The sequence below is a fragment of the Pan paniscus genome, chromosome 6 (genome assembly GCF_029289425.2).
Source record: "Pan paniscus chromosome 6, NHGRI_mPanPan1-v2.0_pri, whole genome shotgun sequence".
Classification (NCBI taxonomy): Eukaryota; Metazoa; Chordata; class Mammalia; order Primates; family Hominidae; genus Pan; species Pan paniscus.
In genome coordinates this window covers 44,454,680-44,475,906 of record NC_073255.2, presented here as the reverse complement: position 1 = coordinate 44,475,906, position 21,227 = coordinate 44,454,680, and the positions used below count along the sequence as shown (strand labels likewise).

General features: G+C 45.8%; 2 protein-coding genes across 2 annotated transcripts in view; one reads left to right on the top strand and one right to left on the bottom strand.

Moving 5' to 3' along the window:
• Positions 1-21,227, bottom strand: part of LOC117980930 (DNA-directed RNA polymerase II subunit RPB11-b2) — a 52,619-nt gene that overhangs the window by 931 nt on the left and 30,461 nt on the right. The window lies entirely within an intron of this gene.
• On the top strand, positions 1,834-17,598 carry LOC117980931 (putative speedy protein E21). The gene is made up of 8 exons (XM_034963969.3): positions 1,834-8,365; positions 9,319-9,537; positions 10,884-11,114; positions 12,148-12,206; positions 13,438-13,523; positions 15,568-15,886; positions 16,009-16,113; positions 16,968-17,598. Exons 1-7 carry the CDS (start codon positions 8,206-8,208, stop codon positions 16,066-16,068), a joined length of 1,134 nt encoding a protein of 377 aa, XP_034819860.2. The 5' UTR covers positions 1,834-8,205; the 3' UTR covers positions 16,069-16,113; positions 16,968-17,598.

Below are 21,227 nucleotides of genomic sequence, written 5' to 3'. Positions count from 1 at the left end.
AGAGGTTGGGGCTGGGCATGGTGGCTCATGCCTATAATCCTACCACTTTGGGAGGCCGAGATGGGAAGATCGTTTGAGCTCAGGAGTTCGAGACCAGGTTGGGCAACATAGTAAGAACCTTATCTCTGCTAAAAATAAAAATTTTTTAAAAAATTGGCTGGGCATCATGGCACATGCCTGTAGTTCCAGTTACTTGGGAGGCTAAGGCAGGAGGATGGCTTGAGCCTGGGAGGTCAAGGCTACAGTGAGCTGTGAATGCAACACTGCACTCCAGCCTAGGCAACAGAGCGAGACCTTGTCTCAAAAAAAAAAAAAAAAGAAAAATGCAAAGCTCCTGGGCTCCAGCAATCCACCTGCCTTGGCCTCCCAAAGTATTGGGATTACAGGCTTGAGCCAGCATGCCCCGCCCAAACTTGCAGTTTAGAAAAAGGAAGTGCCCAGTAAGCATGTTGCATTATCCTGTTATTTATAAAGAACATATCAACAAGGGGTTCAAACCCAGTGATACAGCTAGGACCATGTAGATCCCAAGAGATAGCAGAGGCAGAGCCGCTAGGCTGGTGGGCTGAGAAACTAAAGCAGAACATCCAAGCTTATCCACAGGCAGGCCACAGGAGCTGATAAAATCACCGAGAGAGAGTAATAACTTTCTGGGTTAAGTTAGTCCAGAAGGCAAGGAGGTGGTAGGGGTTAGAAGACTGATCGACCAATAAATAACATAAAATTACATGTCAATACCACTTACATCAATACAAATATCCAAAATGAAACATAACCAAACAAAATCCAGTACCAGATTAAAAACGTAATATACAACAGACAAATAGGACTTATTCCAATAATATAGACTAGTTTAATATTTGGAAATCTATTAATATGATAAGCCACTGTAACACAGCAAAGAAGAAAAATCTTGTATCCATGAAGATACTAGAAAAAGCTTGACAGAAAAAGCTGATTTAAAAAAACAAACTAAAGAAAATAGAAACTGATGGATACTTCATTAACATCAATATTATATACACAAATATAAATATTACACCCTAATATGCCATAGTACGTATGATATGTGACATATGTATTTCAATTACACACAAGCACATATATACAGTTTGCGTGTATATACACACACAGACACACACACACACACACACACACACACACACACACACACACTCTTATGCCTCAGTCTTCTCGGTCCGAAAGTCAGGATTTTACTTAACAGGGAAAAACTACATATCTTCCCACTAAGATCAAGAACAAGGTATTAATAAAATGCTCATTATCTACAATTAGAGAAGAGAAAACAATTAGAGGAATATAACTAAGAAAAAGTAAAAGTGCTTGGGCACGGTGGCTCACGCCTGTAATCCCAACACTTTGGAAGGCCGAGGCGGGCAGATCACCTGAGGTCAGGAGTTCAAGACCAGCCTGGTCAACATGGTGAAACCCCATCTCTACTAAAAATCCAAAAACAACAACAAAATTAGTTGTATTATTAAGGTCAACTTAATAATACAGAGATACCAGTTTCCCTAAATTACTTTATAAATATGCAATCCCAATAAAAATACCAAAAAGCTTTTTCCTGGAACTAGATAAGCTGACACTACAGTTCATATGAGGTGGAAGAAAATCAAAAACAGCTCAGGGAAAAAAAACATTTGGACATGGATAAAACTGGATCCAGGCCAGGTGTGGTGGCTCATGCCTGTAATCCCAGCACTCTGGAAAGCTGAGGCAGAAGGATTGCTTGAGGCCAGGAGCTTGAGACCAGCCTTGGCAACATAGCAAGACCCTGTCTCTACAAAGAAAAAAATATATATATTAGAAAAAACATATAGACAGAGACATGAGGACTTCTGCCCTCAGGTGTGATAAATTAACAAGTACTGGATATACCCTCCAACCTGAAACAGCACACACCAAAGAACAACAAAATCAAAAACAGAAAGAAAAATAAAACAAGAACATATACGAAGCAATGATTTGTTTTTTTGTTTTTTGTTTCTTGAGATGAAGTCTCGCTCTTGTCTTCCAGGCTGGAGTGCAATGGCACAATCTCGGCTCACTGCAACCTCTGTCTCCCGGGTTCCAGCAATTCTTCTGCCTCAGCCTCCCGAGTAGCTGGGATTACAGGCGTGCACCAGCATGCCCGGCTAATTTTTATATTTTTAGTAGGGATGGGGTTTCACCATGTTGGCCAGGCTGGTCTTGAACTCCTGACCTCGTGATCCGCCCGCCTTAGCCTTGTTGTTGTTGTTGCTGTGATTACAGGTATGAGCCACCACGCCTGGGCTGAAGCAACGGTTTTCAAGGCACTGATTGTCAGGCAGTAGAGTTATCTATGAGTGATGGGAAATAAACAAGGTGAACCAATCAACTTCTGCCTTGAGCGTTTCCAGGCCATGGAGCAGGGAAGAAGAACCGAGGCAGATGTGAAGAGAAAGAGTTGTGGGATGGGAAAATGGGCAGGAAATTACAACCCATAAGGAAGAAAAGAATCAGTCCATCAAAACTGGCCCAGAATTGACACAGAGTTCACAACCGGCACAGGGCACTGAGAGAGTTCATCGTTCTATTCCAAATGTTCAAAAAAATCAAGACAGGCAAGATGTAAAAAAGACCCACGCTAACCTTCTACAGATAGTACAATATCTGAGATGAAAATTATACTGGAAAAGATGAACGGCATCGTGGAAAAAAAGAGATTAGTGAATATAAAGACAGCAACAGAAGTTACATAAAATGAAACAGAGAAAAAAGAATTAAAAGCAAATAAAGAGCAACAATGTGTTGTGGGAAAATTTCAAGTGGCCTAATATACAGGCAACAAGAATCAATGGAGGGGAGGTGGCGGGTACTTGAAGAGATAATGATAAAAATGTTCCCCAAGTGATGACACCATAAACCCAAGATCCAAGAAGTTCAATGATCCCCAAAACAGAAACATGAAAAAAATGATACCATGACATATTGCAATCAAATTGTCCAAAACTAGTGATAAAAAGTTTAAAACAATAAGGGGGGAAGAAAAAAAGACATGTTATATATAGGGGAACAAACATGAGTATGAGATCAGATTTCTCTTAGAAAAAAATATAAGCAGGAAGACAACGGAGAAACATATTTAAAGCACTGTGGAGAAAAATCCAGCAAAAACACCTTTAAAAGCAAAGACACAATGAAGACATTTGTGGACATATAATAATTCATCATCAACTATAAGAAATGTTAAAGAAAGTCCTTCAGGCAGAAGTAAAATGACAGCAAATAAAAATTTAGATTTACACAAAGGAATGAAGAGTACCAGAAATGGTAACTGCGTATTTTCTCTCATTACTTAAATCTCTTTAAAAGATACCTGGACCAAGTGTGGTGGCTCACACTTGTAATCCCAGCACTTTGGGCGGCTGAGGCAGATGGGTGACCTGAGGTCAGGAGTTCGAGACCAGCCTCGCCAACATGGCGAAACCTCGTCTCTACTAAAAATACAAAAATTAGCCGGGCGTGATGGTGGGTGTCTGTAATCCCAGCTACCCAGGAGGCTGAGGCAGGAGAATCACTTGAACCCGGGAGGCAGAGGTTGCAGTGGGCCAAGATAGCACCCCTGCACTCCAGCCTGGGGGACAGAGTGAGACTCTTGTCTCAAAATAAATAAATAAATAAATAAATACTGTTTAATTAACAACAACGTAATAGATAGTGTGTGGCACTGATACCACCTGTAAAAATAAAATGAACGATGGTGTAAAGACCAAGAGGAGAGAAATGGAAGTGTCCTATTGTAAGCTTCTCTTATTCTAAGAAAAATGGATATTACTTAAGAATAAACTATGACAATTAAAGTTGCATACTATAAATTCTAACTCACTAAAATAACAAAACAGTGATAGCTAAAAACCCAACAAAAGATATAAAGTAGAATCATAAAAAATTCTCAACTAATCAAAAGGAAGGAAGACAAACAGAGACATTTTAAAAAGAAACAAAGAAGATGAGACTAAAGGAAAGCAAAGACAACGGACTATAACCTAACTCGTTTTATCAATAATCACATTACATGTAAACGGTTTATACATCCCCAATTATGAGACAGAAATAGACTGATTAATACAAGCAAGATCCAAATTTTGCTGCCTGTAAGAAATAATACTTTAGATATAAAGATGCAAATAGGTTAAAAGTAAAAGGATGGAATAAGATATACCATGCATGTATTACTCAAAAGAATGCTACATAAATAACAAAGTACATTTCACAGCCTGGAATATTAGCAGGGATAAGGAAGGCCATTTTACAAAGTGGTTAATTAATCAACAGGACGTAATAACCTTGAACATTTATGTATCTAACATAACACATAAAGCAAAAAGTGGTAAAATTGCAAAGAGAAACAGAACCACAACTGCAGCAGATTTCAATCCCCTCTCCCCCACAATTGATACAAGTGGGCACACAATCAACAAGGATATAGTACACCTGGACAACACAACCAACCAACTTGATCTCATTATCAAACACTCCACCCAACCAGAGCAGAACAAGCCATCTTCTCAGGCATGCACAGAATTTTCCCAAGACAGATCCTGTTCTGAGCCATAAATTTAAGAGGTTCCATGTAGCATTCCAGACAAAAATTCACAGTCTAAATCTAATCATGAAGAAAGATCAGGGAAACCTAAATTTAAAGACTTCGATAAAATCACTGGCCTGTATTCTTCAAATGTTATAATGGCACTGCGGAACAAATCCGTATTAAACAGACTTAAAAAGCATGAAAACTAAAGGCAATTAACAGTCCTAGACTGAATCTTCTACCAAAAATTAAAAATTGCTATAAAGGAAATTATTGGGAAATTGGCAAAACTGGAAAATGAACTATAGTTTAGATAAAAGTATTAAATCAATGATAAATTTCCTGAATTCAATTACTGAGCTATGGGTATTTAATAGAATATTTTGATTTTATGAGCTATAATCTAAAACTTTATAGGGTAAAGAGGCATGACACGTTACACCCACTCTCAAATAGTTCAGAAAAAAAATATATATATAAAAATATATATATACACATACGTATATAGGCATATAAATGATTAATGTGGGAAAATGTTAAGAATGAAGTATCTGAACAAAAGGAAGTATCTGGGATTTCTTTGTAAAATCCTTGCAATTTTTCTGAAAATCTGAAATGATTTCAAAATAAAATGCTAAATAGAAAATAATGCTATCAAATATATATGTATATATTTGCTATTAAAAACATATATTATATGTATATATTTGCTATCATATATATCAAATATATTTCAAAAGGACTCAGAAACCAACTTAAAGGGATTCCGTCTGGCCAAAGATGGAACCACTTAATTTTCAAAAAGAATCACAACTTCTATGTACTGAAATATTCACTATCTGCTTAAATCCATGAGCTCATGATGGTAACAAAACAAAATACCCTCCTGCTTAAAAGCCTACTCAATATTTTAGAAACTGTCTTTCCTGCATGAATTACATAAACAAATAGAGAATAGAAATTTATCTTTAGAAAAGTATTCTAGGCCAGCCGTGGTGGCTCATGCCTATAATCCCAACACTGGGAGGTTAAAGAAGAGGATCACTTGAGCCCAGTTCAAGACCAGCCTGGGCAACATAGAGAAACCTGTCTCTACTAAAAATTAAAAAATCCGCTGGGCATTGTGGCATATGACTATACTCCCAGCTACTTGGGAGGCTGAAGTGGGAGGATCACTTGAGCGCAGGAGTTTGAGGCTGCAGTGAGCCATAAACGTGCCAGCCTGGGCGACAGAGTGAGACTCTGTCTCCAAAAAAAGAAAACAAAAGTATTTTAGCCATTTTTTTTTTTTTTTTTTTTTTTTGCGATGGTGTCTCGCTCTGTCACCCAGGCTGGAGTGCAGTGATGCAATCTCGGCTCACTGCAACCTCTGCCTTCCAGGTTCAAGCGATTCTCCTGCCTCAGCCTCCCAAGTAGCTGGGATTACAGATGTGCACCCCCACGCCCAGCTCATTTTTTCTGTATTTTTAGTAGAGACGGATTTAAACATGTTGGACAGGCTGGTCTCGAACTTCTGACCTCTGGTGATCTGTCTGCCTCTGCTTCTTAAAGTGGTAGGATTACAGGCATGAGCCACCGCGCCTGGTTTGCCAATTTTTTGACAACGTATCAACATCATTTACGATGGGCACGGCCTCAGTGTAGTGTGTCTAGACAAGGTGGCCGGAAGAGAGAGGAATATGCAAACCAGGCTTGAAGATGGGTTAAATCAGAGCTTTTCATTCCACAAAAGAGAAATTTTAATGGGGTCAGAACATTGATCTTCTAATATTTGAAAGCCTGTTAACTAGGAGAGAGAGAGCAAACTATTTTGTTGTAGGAGGACCCACCCAGCTCTGACGGTTTAAAGCGTCATGAATCCGAATTTGAACTCCAGAAAAGCAGAGCTTCCTAACAATGGGACTTCCACAGCAATGGGATCTGCTTCCTCTTTCAGTTTGTGCCTTTTCTATGAGCGAGAGACTCCTAGGAAAGCAGCAGCCCATTAGGAAAACGTGTGGGAAATCACTCGCGGGTTCTTTATTTTTTTTTGAGATGGAGTTTTGCTCTTGTTGCCCAGGCTGGAGCACAATGGTGCGATCTTGGCTCCCTGCAACCTGCGCACCATGAGTTCAAGTGATTCTCCAGCGCCCTCTCCTGAGTAGCTGCGATTACAGGCATCCACCACCATGCCTGGCTAATTTTTTGTATTTTTAGTAGAGATGGGGTTTCACCATGTTGTCCAGGCTGGTCTCAAAACGCCTGACCTCAAGTGATCCACCCACTTTGGCCTCCCAAAGTGCTGGGATTACAGGCATGAGCCACTGAGCCCAGCTGGGAACCCACAGGTTTTTTGGATGGTCTCTGAATGTCATGTAACTCTTTTATTTTTTATTAAAAAAATTTTTTTTGACACAATATCTTGCTGTGTTGCCCAGACTGGAGTGCAGTGGCAAGATCATGGCTCACTGCAGCTTCTAACTCCTGGGCTCAAGTGATCTTCCTGTCACATGAGTCTCCCAAGTAGTTGGAACACAGGTGCCAGCCACCACACCTGGCTAATTTGGTTTGGTTTGGTTTTTTTAGAGATGGGCTCTTGCTATGTTGCCTATTCTGGTCTTGAACTGCTGGCCTCAGGCAATCTGCCTCCCTTGGCCACCCAAAGTGCTGGGATTACAAGCATGAGCCACTGTGCACAGCTGAAATTTTTGACTTAGTCTTTTTGTACATGTGATATTTTATTCATAGAATCCATAAATGGAAGGGAAATTTCTGAGTTCAGAGCAATACATATGATACAAAACTTGATATATAGACTAGAGTTTCTTAGCCGAACTGGAGGGGCTGGCTTAGGTAATCCATGGATTCCCTGAAATTGGGGACACCACTGGAAATATGTGTGAGCTCAGGGGCAGTTTCCTATGATTTTTAGGCCTCAAAATGTCTCTTGGACTCAAAATTGCCTTAGGGCAGAGGACGTGTGTACCCCCAGTATAGAATCTCGGACAGTGAATGTGAGTAAACATTCGGCAGAAAAGCTCTGCCAAACTGAGTGCTCTCATGTGACTTTTTCATCAAGTCAGTATTCCTGGGATCTCTTGTACATGATAATCTCACTCTTGTACATGATAATCTCACTCTTGTACATGATAATCTCACTCTTATAAGGTTTCATCGTTTCTGCTTACTCTAGTTTTCTTTCCCACTCTGTTCCCTCTCCCACCAGACTGGACTCTGAAATGGGCATGTACAGAGATGAAGAGACCCCAACATGCTTCAGGCTTTGAGTGGAGAGGACACAGCCTCTGCTGGGACAGGGAAAAGAGGGATGTGGAGTCCCTGAAGATGCTTTTGGACAATGGTCTGAGGTTGGGACAGTGGCAGGAGATACCATTCACCCAGGATCTCCAGGACAAGAGATCAGAATGGCAGTTACATGTGTTTTTTTTCAAACTGGTTGCCAGGTTGGCATGAGCCATGACATCAGAGATTCCGACCTTCCTGATTGGAGGGACCGGACTCCCTGGTGCCTGGAGATCAGTTGGACAACAGTATCTTCTCAGAGCTGTTCTCCACTCCTGACTTCTCCTAGGCTTGAGAATTGATAACATCCTCTTCTGGATCCTAACAGTGTCCAGAAGAAGGCCATGGACAGAACGGAGACTAGGTTCCATAAGAGGGGACAGATTACGGGAAAGATCACGACCAGCCGTCAACCGCACTCCCAGAATGAGCAGAGTCCCCAGCGGAGCACCTCGGGGTACCCCCTCCAGGAGGTGGTGGATGATGAAGTGTTGGGACCATCAGGTGAGGGGACTGGTGGAAGAAGAGGTGGGATAGGATTGACTAAGACGAAGGAAGGGGGCCAGGTGCGGTGGCTCACGCCTGTAACCCCAGCACTTTGGGAGGCCGAGGCGGGCGGATCACCTGAGGTCAGGAATTCAAGGCCAGCCTGGCCAATATGGTGAAACCACATCTCTACTAAAAGTATAAAAATTAGCCAAGTGGTAGTGGTGCACACCTGTAATCCCAGCTACTCAGGAGGCTGAGACAGGAGAATCACTTGAGACCGGGAGGAAGAGGTTGCAGTGAGCTGAGATCACGCTACTGCACTCCAAAAAAAAAAAAAAAAAAAGAAAAGAAAAGAAAAGAAGGGTCAGCGGTCAGGAAGGAGAACCTGAGGAGGGTGTGTGGGAAGAATGGAGAAATTCAGGCTGGGTGCAGTGGCTCACACCTGTAATCCCAGAACTTTGGGAGGCCAAGGCAGGCGGATCACTTGAGGCCAGGAGTTTGAGACCAGCCTGGCCAACATGGTGAAACCCTGTCTCTACTAAAAGTACAAAATTGAGCTGGGCATTATGGCAGGCACCTGTAATCCCAGCTACCTGAGAGGCTGAGGCAGAAGAATAAATGGAATCCAGGAGATGGATGTTGCAGTGAGCTGAGATTGCACCACTACACTCCAGCCTGGGTGACAAAGCAAGATTCTGTGTCAAAACAAAACAAAACAAAAAAGGAGGGACTCAGAGAGCCAGGGACCAGGGAAGGACGTGAAGCAGTGTTCGGAGGACAGAGAGAGAGAATGGGGAGGGGAAGGAGCGGCACATGGGGTTGAGCAGAGGAGAAAATCAGAAAGATGGCTTAGAGAAGCCAGCAGTCTGCGAGTCTGGGGAGGATGGAGAGTGGTTTGGGGTTTTGGGTCGGGGTCTAAGGTGATCAGATGCAGAAGCATTACACAGTGGCCTGGTTTCTTTACTCAGCCCCTGGGGTAGATCCCAGCCCCCCATGTAGGTCCCTTGGCTGGAAAAGGAAGAAGGAGTGGTCAGATGAATCTGAGGAGGAGCCGGAGAAGGAGCTCACCCCTGAGCCTGAGGAGACCTGTGGAGTGGAGACGCTGTGTGGGCTCAAGATGAAGCTGAAGCAACAGCGAGTGTCACCCATCCTCCCTGAGCACCACAAGGACTTCAACAGTCAGCTTGGTAGGAGGACACCCCAGAGAGCACCTCCAATCCTGTTCTTTCTAAAAAGAGGAAACTTCCAATAACCACACTTTTCCAATGGGAAAGATACGCCCCCAGTGGGTGAGCTCTCCACGCAGGAGAACTCAGAAGTGATCACTCATGAGGGACACTTAGGAGACGATAGAGGACTAGGCTAGACTTGATAAAGGTTGGCGCTTGGGATGAGAAAGCTTGGTTTCGGGCCAGGTGCAGCGGCTCACGCCTGAGATCCTAGCACGTTGGGAGGCTGAGGCAAGAGGATTGCTTGAACTCAGGACTTTGAGGCTGCAGTGAGCTATGTATGACTGCACCACTGCACTCCAGCCTGGGTGACAGAGCAAAACCCTGTGTCAAAAGAAAAACGAAGGCCGGGTGTGGTAGCTCATGCCTGTAATCCCATTACTTTGGGAGGCTGAGATGGGCGGATCACTTGAGGTCAGTTGTTCGAGACCAACCAGACCAATATAGCAAAACCTCATTTATACTAACAATACAAAAATTAGCCAGGCATGCCTGTTATCCCAGCTACTCGGGAGGCTGAGACAGGATAATCGCTTGAACCCAGGTGGAAGAGGTTGCTTTGAGCCAAGATAGCGCCACTGCATTCCATTCTGGGTGAGTGAGTGAGACGCTGTCTCAAAAAAAAAAAAAAAAAAAAAAAAAAGAAGGAAGGGCCCAGAAGTCAGGAAGGAGCACATGAGGAGGGTGTGTGGGAAGAATGGAGGTACTGAGGCAGGGTGCAGTGGCTCACACCTGTAATCCCAGCACTTTGGGAGGCCAGGCAGGCAGATCACTTGAGGCCAGGAGTTGGAGAGCAGCCTGGCCAACATGGTGAAACCCTGTCTCTTCTAGAAGCACAAAAATGAGCTGGGCGTTCTGGTGGGCACCTGTAATCCCAGCTACTTGGGAGGCTTAGACAGGACAATCACTGGAACCCAGGAGGCGGAGGTTGCAGTGAGCCAAGATCGCACCACTACACTCCAGCCTAGGCCACAAAGCAAGACTGTTTCTCAACAACAACAACAAAAAAAAAACAAAAAAAACAGAAAAAACAAAAACAAACAAACAAAAAAAAAGGGACTCAGAGAGCCAGGGACCAGGGAAGGATATGAGGAAGTATTCCGAGGACAGAGAAACGGGAGAATGGGGAGGAGAAGGAGCGGCACATGGAGCTCAGCAGAGGAGACAGACAGAAGGAAAGATGGCTTGGAGAAGCCAGCAGTCTGCGAGGCTGGGGAGGATGGAGAGTGGTTTGGGGTTTTGGGTCGGGCTCTAGTGTGATCAACTGCAGAAGCATTACACCGTGGCCTGGTTTCTTTACTCAGCCCCTGGGGTAGATCCCAGCCCCCTGCATAGGTCCTTTTGCTGGAAAAGGAAGATGGAGTGGTGGGACGAATCTGAGGACTCGTTGGAGGAGGAGCCACGGAAGGTGCTCGCCCCTGAGCCTGAGGAGATCTGGGTGGCGGAGATGCTGTGTGGCCTCAAGATGAAGCTGAAGCGACGGCGAGTGTCGCTCGTGCTCCCTGAGCACCACGAGGCCTTCAACAGGCTGCTTGGTAGGAGGACACCCCAGAGAGCACCTCCAATCCTGTTCTTTCCAAAAACAGGAAACTTCCAATAACCACACTTTTCCAATGGGAAAAATATGCCCCAGTGGGTGAGCGCTCCATGTGGGAGGAATGTGAAGTGATCACTCATGAGGGACACTTAGGAGACGATAAAGGATTAGGTCAACTTGATAAAGGTCAGCGCTTGGGATAAGAAAGCTTGGTTTCGGGCCAGGCGCAGTGGCTCCCGCCTGAGATCCCAGCACGTTGGGAGGCTGAGGCAAGAGGATTGCTTGAACTCAGGACTTTGAGGCTGCAGTGAGCTATGACTACACCACTGCACTCCAGCCTGGGTGACAGAGCAAAACCCTGTCTCAAAAGAAAAACCAACGCTGGGCACAGTAGCTCATGCATGTAATCCCAGCTACTCGGGAGGCTGAGACAGGAGAATCGCTTAAACCCGGGAGGCAGAGGTTGCAGTGAGCCAAGATCAGGCCACTGCATTCTAGCCTGGCCCACAGAGCAAGACTCTGTCTCAAAATAAATTAATAAATAAATAAAAATAAAAATCAAATAAAGAAAAACAAAATCAATAAACAAAGAAAGTGGTTTCAGCTGTGCCCTCTGAAACTTAATGTCTCTTACTGACTTTTCTAAACCTAAGTGTCTCCATCCATAGTGGGAGATACCAAGGCCATGGTCACACCCTGATGTGACTGTCTCATGAGGAAATGATGGGAATTCCTTTATGACTCTGCAGTGGTCCCTCCGTGTCTGCTGGAGGGGGTCCTGGCTGATTCCCAGCTCTACATCCTGTAGATTCTCACACCCAGGGCCTCCTTCGGCCTCTTCTCAGGGGAGTCTCAGAGCAGGAGCCTCTCTCCCTTGCCCAGTGAAAGTCATTCTCCCCTCTCCCATCCACCTCACCCGCGGCCACAATCCTGAGACTTCCCCCCGGGAGGCACACTTCTCCTCGCTGCCCTGCTGCTCCCACGGAAACCCTGTCCTGCTTCTCACACTGACATCTGCTCTCTAATCACAGAGGATCCTGTCATTAAAAGATTCCTGGCCTGGGACAAAGATCTGAGGGTGTCGGACAAGGTAAGGTTGTTCTCCATGTAACTGTTCCTGTTCCAACGCATGGCTGGGGGGAGGGCGCAGCTTCCAAACCCACAGTTCTCCCTCCACCACCTCCCACCAGATGCTCCTACAGTCTTTTTTTTTTTTTTTTTTTTTTTTTTTGTGAGACAGAGTCTTGCTCTGTTGCCCAGGCTGGAGGGCAGTGTCTCGATCCTGACTCACTGCAGCCGATGCCTCCCGGGTTCAAGCGATTCTCCTGCCTCAGCCTCCAAGCAGCTGGGATTACAGACATGAACCACCACGCCTGGCTAATTTTTGTGTTTTTAGTAGAAACGGGGTTTTGCCATGTTGGCCAGGTTGGTCCTGAACACCTGACCTCAGGCGATCCACCCGCCTTGGCCTCCCAAAGTGCTGAGATTATAGACGTCAGCCACTGTGCCCGACCAGCTCCCATGGTCTTGAGTCTTGGCACCCACAAATTTTTTTTTTGTGAGACAGAGTCTAGCTCTGCTCCCCAGGATGGAGTGCAGTGGCATGATCATAGCTCATTGCAGCCTCTAATTCCTAGGCTCAAGCAATCTTCTTTCCTCAGCCTCCTGAGGAGCTGGGACTAGGCACATGCCACCATGCTCAACTAATTTTTGAAATGTTTGTAGAAACAGGGTCTCACTATGTTGCCCAGGTTGTTCTCGAACTGCTGGGCTCACATGATCCTCCTGTCTCCACCTCTCAAAAAGTACTGGGATCACAGGCTTGAGCCGCCACTCCCGGCTATTCTTGGTCTTTTTATGATTTGTCAGCATCTCCCTCAGGATTCTCCTGGTCTCTTGCAGAGTGAATGAGTGGCCCCTGCCTCTCCTATGGGTCCTTTGGGATCTGAGCTCTGGGCCACAGTCTGGCCGCAGCCCTGAAGCTCCTGGCCCCTCTACTCTCAGCTCTTCGGGACAGTTCTCTGCCTGGCACACAAAAGACCCTCCTGACACCAGCCGACCTAGACACACCCCCTCCAAAGATCCCATCGGAGCCCACCATCCTGGGAGCATCACCCAAAACCCTTCCTCTGGCTTCTCGGATTTGCATCCGACCTTCGAATACCCCTCCATCCCGCAATTTCCAAATGAGTACAGTCACCTCAACACTGAGGTCCCTTCTCTGATGGGCAGCCCCTCCCCAGACCCTCATTCCCCCTCTCCACAATCTTCCTCTTCCAAGATGTGACCTCTCCCTCTCTGTGTTCCTTTCTCTCCATCAGTATCTCCTGGCTATGGTCATAGCGTATTTCAGCCGGGCCGGCTTCCCCTCCTGGCTATACCAACGCATTCATTTCTTCCTGGCTCTGTGAGTGGTTTGCTGCCTCCTATCCGTCAATATCCAATGCCCTGGGACAGCGGGGGAAGTGGGATTCCAGCCTTTCATTTATTCTTTCACCTATTTGTCCTCTTTACTCTGTGTACAAAAAAGAGAGGATTATACTACCATAGACTGTTGTTTCTAAACAGAAACTCAGGCTGGGCACAGTGGCATATGCCTGTAATCCCAGCACTTTGGGAGGCCGAGGCAGGCGGATCACCTGAGGTCAGCAGTTCGAGACCAGCCTGGCCAACATGGCCAAACCCTGTCTCTACTAAAAATAGAAAAATTAGCTGGGCATGGTGGTGTGCATCTGTAATCCCAGCTACTCGGGAGGCTGAGGCAAGAGAACCCTTTGAACCCAGGAGGTGGAGGTTGCAGTAAGCTAAGGTCGAGCCACCGCACTCCAGCCTGGGTGACAGAGTGAGACTTTTTCTCAAAAAAAAAAAAAAAAAAAAGCCAAAAAAACAAACTCCAATGCCAGTGTACAAATAAAAGAATAAAACAAAAGGAACCATAAACCGCTCCTAAGGGGAAAAGAAAAGGAGTGGAGGAGCGGACATGCCGCTTCCTCCAGCAAGCAGACGTTTCTGGTTCTTCTCTCTCTCTCCTTCCCACATCAACCACAAACGCCATCGACCTCCTCTGGGTTCCCATGACAGAGGCCACAGTTCAGGTCCCCCTCGCATCACTCGAATCCACTGTCAAATGCTCCCCGCTGGGGTCTCCTGGAGTCTCTCCCCAAGCCAGGGGGCTTCCTAGTGCAGCCTGAACAACTTTCCAAAGCACGACAACCTCACTGCCCACCTGAACAACTTCCTTAGCTGATGCCTTTCTCTATCGAGGCCAGGGTCCACAGTGTCAATTCTACCCTCTCTACAATCTCTACAAGCACACTGGCTCACCACCTTGGTATTTCCTGGCTCGGCTTCACTGCTCCTTCCAAATGCCCTCCACTCGACTTTGTGTTTGTGTTTTCTGTCTGGGTGTCCCGCACACATGTGGCTCTGAAGGGAAGGACCCATTCCTTGAAGTCAGTTCACCCCACAGCCTCTGTGATGCCTTCCCTCATCTTCCAACTTCTGCATGCCCGTAGCTCTCTAGTTACATCCTGGACACTGGGATTAGGTCATCTGCCTTGATTACTCCCAGTCCCATTAGACTAGATGCCTGTAGAAGGCAGGGTCCTGGCAAAATATCAATGTATTCAATTTCTTTTATTTTTTTGAGACAGACTTGCCCTGTCCCCCAAGCTGGAGTGCAGTGGTGAGATCATAGCTCACCGCAGCCTCCATATCCTGGGCTCAAGCGATCCTCCCACCTCAGCTTCTTTATTAGCTCCGACTACAGGGCTGTGCCACCACACCTGGACAGTTTGTTTGTTTGTTTGTTTATTGAGACAAGAGTCTTGCTCTGCCTCTCAGGCTGGAATGGAGTGGCCCAATCTCAACTCACTGCAACCTCCGCCTCCTGGCTTCACACAATTCTTATGCTTCAGCCTCCTGAGTAGCTAGGCCTAACGGGTGTGCCACCGCACCAGGCTGATTTTTGTATTTTTAGTAGAGATGGGGTTTCTCCGTGTTGACCAGGCTGGTCTCCAACTCCTGGTCTCAAGCGATCCACCTGCTTCAGCCTTCTAAAGTGCTGGGATTACAGGCATGAGCCACCGCGTCTGGCATATTTCTTATATTTTTAATAGAGACGAGGGTCTTGCTATGTTGCCCAGGCCCGTCTCAAACTCCTGGCCTCAAGTGATCCTCCTGCTTTGGCCTCCCAATGTGCTGGGATTCCAGGCGTAAGCCACCACTCTCGGCCACCAGTTGGGTTTTTGTCTCCATCCTGAAGGAGTGGGAGACGCCCTTGATCAGGTCTCTGTCCAGCAGAGCCCTCCTGAGGAAGGCATGGCTCTCTGCAGGGTGGGTGCCAGTCCTGAGCTAGGGACGGTCCCTTACCTTCCTCTCTGGGAAGCTGACCTCAGCCGGAGGCCTCTCCTGGTGGTGCCCCTGAGCAGCAACCTGATTTCTGTCCTCAGCTACCTGGCCAATGACATGGAGGAGGACGACGAGGACTCCAAACAAAACATCTTCCACTTCCTGTATGGGAAGAACCGCTCTCGCATACCCTTGCTCCGTAAGCGTCGGTTCCAGTTAGGCCGTTCCATGAACCCGAGGGCCAGGAAGAACCGCTCTCGCATACCCTTGCTCCGTAAGCGTCGGTTCCAGTTACGCCGTTGCATGAACCCGAGGGCCAGGAAGAGCCGCTCTCAGATAGTCCTGTTCCAGAAACGTCGGTTCCACTTCTTCTGTTCCATGAGCGGCAGAGCTTGGGTTTCCCCGGAGGAGTTGGAGGAGGTGAGTGGGGCCTGGGGAGGTGGAGGAGGTGGGGAGGAATTGGGTGGGCTGGAGGCTGGATGAGGGGAGAGAGGGGTATCCTGGCGAGTCCCCGTCTTCTCAAAGGGCATTTGTTTTTCCAGATCCAGGCTTATGACCCAGAGCACTGGGTGTGGGCGCGAGATCGCGCTCGCCTTTCCTAGAGCTCCAGGGACCGTGGAGGCCTGAGGTCATCGGCCTGAGAGAAGGTACATCTGCATCCTCCGGGGTAAAGGCAGAATATTGGGGTCTATTTCGGAAATCCGAAGAACCCAATTGCTTGATCCGGCTTCAAGCCTGGGCAACGTGGCGAGATCCCCTCTCCACAAAAATACAAAAATTAGCCAGGCGATGTGGGACGCATCTCTACTCCCAACTACTCAGGAGGCTGAGGCGGGAGGATCGCTGGAGCCTGGAAGGTCGGGGCTGCACGGAGCCCTGATCCTGCCACTGCACTCCAGTCTGGGCGACAGAGTGAGACCCTGCCTCAAAAATAATCATAAATACTGAGTTTGGGGAGGTTCATTATGATTGACGCACTTGAGTTACCGATTTGGGTCGAGGGTTCAGTGAAGCTTTGGTTTACATCTTGTGCAGCTAACCACGTTGAGCACAGAGCATGAGACTTCGTCATAAGGAGGTAGGATTAAGGATTAGGCTTCTGGACTCGTGGTTCGTGATGTTGTCACATTAGAAACACATCTAGCATGGTTACAAGTTTAGATCTTAAGTGACACAAAAGGCCCCAGCTGTGATGAAGTCCAAAGCCACATTCTCTGAGGGTGCCCTACTCCCTGGGCAGACCCACCCAAAGTCCTTGCTATGAAGCAGATCACTGGGGCTGACCTTGGGTGTATTAAGTGAGTTTTGGAGTCGTGGTTCACCAAAGTGTGAGTTTCACAGTTGAACACGATGGTTCAGAAGCAGGGTATAGAATGAAAGGCAGCAGATAAAATTGCATTTCTCAATTGCTCTGAACTCTAGACTTGACATGGGACGTGAATAACCTTCCTGTCTAGAGAGCTGCCTCCTTGAAGTGTGACCTTGTCTCTCTCACTTCCAGAACACCGGACCCAGGGGAGATGTGGATTTTCAGCAGGAACTTTATTCCAATGCTAATGGCAGACACCAGGAAGGAGGAGAGGAACTATTTGTGCAGATCATCTAGAAGAACCTGGACCATTCTTGATGGAGCTGAATACAGTGATCACGTTGTCCTCCTAGGAGCAGGGGTGGGGGGAGGGGGGTGGGGTCCTTCTAGGAGTCCTTGGAGAAAAGTAAGAAACCAGGAGTGTTTCCAGTTCCACCCTTTCCTGCGGCACCACCACCCTTTTTATATTGCTGAATTCCAACCTCCCCGGGGCGGAACCTGGAGGTCCTTTTTCTTACGGACTTGATTGCCACAGACCAGGAGCATTTGAAGGCACAATGCAGGGGCTCAGATTGGCACAGAATTCTTTTGTGAAATATCAGTGCCACAGATTGTAACAGATAGCTTCATGCACACTCTGCATTTTATTGGTTTGTTTGGAAAATGTCGGCCATTGAATTATTCGTAGATTTATTTCAAATAGTTTGGAAATTGTTGTACTTTTGAAAAACATGCTATTCCTGTAGTTTTTTGATGAGAGTTATAGTTGTTATATATACATAAAGATAATTTTCTTTTCATGTTTGAGACAATTCTTTTTATCCTAAATATTTTATTATCTTTAAATTTGTTTCTGTATTATTATATGTGCTCCTGAAGCGAGCACTCTCTTTATCTATGATACTTCCATAATAATCTCTTCTATTTATAGCTATTGGTAGTTCCCCACCAGAAAAAAAACATAATTCTGGTGATAGAAATTTTTATTTGCTGTTTAGGTTTGTGACTGAATTGTGAGAATTCAGTTGTGATTTTTCACATGTCTCAGATATATATACTAACATGTCTAATATATACTATCTATTTTATTGGTTTATTTTGAAAAACATGGGTATAGAATTATTTAAATATTATTTTATTTATTGAAATATTTATTAAATATATTTATTTATTTAACTATTATTACTTTAAATATTATTTTAAATATTTTGGAAATACTGGTATTTTTGAATAGATGCTGTTTCTATAAAGCTGTGTGATGGGTGTTATAACTATTATATACACATACATATAATTTTGTTTTCCTTTTTAAGAGAGGATTCTTTTCATCCTAAATCTTTTACCTTTCAATCTTTGTATCTATTATTACACGTGCTGCTGAAGGGAGCATGGTTTTTATCTATGATACTTAGTTAACATATATATTACATTTATAGCTATGTAGTAGTTCCCCTAAATTCTTGTAAAAATAAATTTTTATTTGGTATTTCATATATGTTTGAAATGTGAGAATTCAGATGTAAGTTTTTACCTTGTTTTGGCATGTTTGTATGTTACTTTAAAGAGGATGTGTGTTCTAAAGGAGGACATGAGCTGTGTGTTTTCAAGAGAACAATAGAGTGCGTCTCTTGGGGAAACATAATAAAAATGAACTTTTCTCAGCTTCACAGAAATTGTGATCATATTGGTCTGGATTGATTATTTGCTGCCCAGTGATATTTTTCCTTAATGGGGTTGTGGTTATTTGAACATATTTATTAGCTCTGGAAGATAATCCTGTGCCGTTTTTTATGTAGAAAAAAACATAAGGCTGGGTGCAGTGCTCACACCTACAATCCCTGCAGTTTTGCAGGTCATGGCGGGAGGATCACCTGAGGCCAGGAGTTTGAGGCCAGCCTCAGCAACATAGCATCTACATCTATTTTTAATTTTTATTTTTTAAAGAAAAACAATAGAAGAGAAGGCTGATCCCAAGCTACAGGGTTTTTTGTTTGTTTGTTTGTTTTGGAGACAGAGTCTTGCTCTGTCTCCCAGGCTGGAGTGCAGTGGCACAACCTTGGCTCCCTGCAACTTTCACCTCTGGGTTCAAACAAATTCTCCTGCCTCAGCCTCCCAAGTAGCTGGGACTACAGGCACCTGTCTGTACGTCCGACTAACTTTTGTAAAAATAGTAGAGACAAGGTTTCACCATGTTGGCCAGGCTGGTCTCGAACTCCTGACTTCAAATGATCCACCCACCTCGGCCTCCCAAAGTGCTGGGATTACAGGCATGAGCTACTGCGCCCAGATGCCAAGCTAGAGTTTTAAGGCAGGAAATGAGAGAAAGATATTGAGAGAGGAAAACCAGGTGGTAAGAAAACTCTAAAGGTGGCCGGGCATGGTGGCTCACGCCCATGATCCCAGCACGAGTTTGAGACCAGCCTGGCCAACATGGTGAAACCCTGTCTCTACTAAAAATACAAAAATTAGGCAGGCGTGGTGGTGCACGCCTATAATCCCAGCGATTTGGGAGGCTGAGGCAGGAGAATCACTAGCAGAGATTGTGTCTCCTCACCCCCTCTCAAAAAAAAAAAAAAAAAAAAAGAAAGTTCCTGCAGCAGTTAAAGCTGTGAAAGACAGGCACTCTGCCATGCAATTCTTTGTGATTTTTCTCTTTTCTTTTTGGAGTTGGGGTCTTGCGCTGTCAGCCAGACTGAGGTGCAGTGGTGTGGTCATAGCTCACTGCGGCCTCAGACTCAAGCTCAAGCGATCCTCTTACCTTGCCTTTCAAATTGCTGGGATTATAAGCATGAGCCACTGCATCCGGCCTGTGTGACACAATTCTGTTTTTTGTCTTTTTTTGGGGGGTGGGGGATGGAGTCTCGCTCTATCACCCAGGCTGGAGTGCGGTGGCGTGATCTTGGCTCAATGCAAGCTCCGCCTCCTGGGTTCACGCCATTCTCCTGCCTCAGCCTCCCGAGTAGCTGGGACTACAGGCGCCCGCCACCATGCCTGGCTAATTTTTTGTATTTTTAGTAGAGACGGGGTTTCACTGTGTTAGCCAGGATGGTCTCGATCTCCTGACCTCGTGATCTGCCCGCCTTGGCCTCCCAAAGTGCTAGGATTACAGGCGTGAGCCACCGCGCCCAGCCTATGTGATGCAATTCTGATGTCAACTCCCTGATGTTACCTCAAATGCCACAGGTTAAGGCCACCAGCCCCCACTAGGCTGCCCTCGCTTTAGACACACCTGCAGGCTTGGGTGTCCTCAGACCACATGTACTTCTCACCAACTGGCTGCAAATTTGGAGGTTCCCACCATGCCCTCAAGTTCGATAACTCACTAAAACAATTCACAGAATGCAGAAAAGCATGATACTTTCTTTCTCTTTTTTTTTTTTTTTTTTTGAGACGGAGTCTTGCTCTGTCGCCCAGGCTGGAGTACAGTGGCCACCATGCTTGGCTAATTTTTGTATTTGTATTAGAGACGGGGTTTCGCCATGTTGGCCAGGCTGGTCTTGAACTCCTGACCTCAGGTGATCCACCCGCCTTGGCATCCCAAAATGCTGGGATTATAGGCATAGCCACCATGCCCGGTCGACTTCTAGAGTTTCAATAACAGAGATGTGATTCAAGAAGGGAGACATGTTTTGTAGATGGCAGGAGCTTCATGAAAAGAAGCCAATGAAGGGCAGGACGTGTAGCTGTCTACCTACAGGAAACCAGCCAGAAGCCTCCCCACAGGGACTTCAGCACAGATGGCCGGGAAAATCTGCATTAACCTGAGCTCTGGACCTGAGAGAGGACAAGGCCTTGACCATTTCTACAGACTCACAAGATGCAATCTCTGTGGTCCATGCCCGTGGTGTGATCTGGGAAACGGGGGACCTTCTAAATGCCAACAACAAGGAAATCAAATGTGCAACAGACAGAAATACCGGCATTGACGTGGGCCATGGAGAGGCCTAAACAGATGACTGCAGTTCACTGCTAAGGTCATCAAAGGGGTGACTCTGAAATAATAAATTTCAGATGCCACGGCCCAAATAGCTGCATGAGGTGGGGAAGTCCTCCACATGCCTCTGCTTCCTTCGGTACCTGTTTATGAAATCAGCCGAGCTACTTCCCTGGGGAATTTCCGTTCTTTCTTTCTTTCTTTCTTTCGAGACGGAGTCTTGCTCTGTCGCCCAGGCTAGAGTGCAGTGGTGCAATCTCGGCTCAATGTAACCTCTCCCTCCTGGGTTTTGGCAATTCTCCTGCATCAGACTTCTGAGTAGCTGAGATTACAGGTGCATGCCACCATGCCCAGCTAATATTTGTATTTTTAGTAGAGACAGGGTTTCACCATCTAGGCCAGGCTGGTCTTGAACTCCTGACCTCGTGATCCACCCGTCTTGGCCTCCCAAAGTGCTGGGATTACAGGTGTGAGCCATCACGCCCGGACTTTTGTTTTATTTTTTGAGACGACGTTTC

Coding starts and splice junctions, on each gene's coding strand:
- LOC117980931 (XM_034963969.3), top strand. CDS start 8,206: ATGGACAGAACGGAGACTAGGTTCCATAAGAGGGGACAGATTACGGGA. Junction 11,115..12,147: donor GGCCTTCAACAGGCTGCTTG/GTAGGAGGACAC, acceptor CTCTAATCACAG/AGGATCCTGTCATTAAAAGA. Junction 15,887..16,008: donor CCCCGGAGGAGTTGGAGGAG/GTGAGTGGGGCC, acceptor TTGTTTTTCCAG/ATCCAGGCTTATGACCCAGA.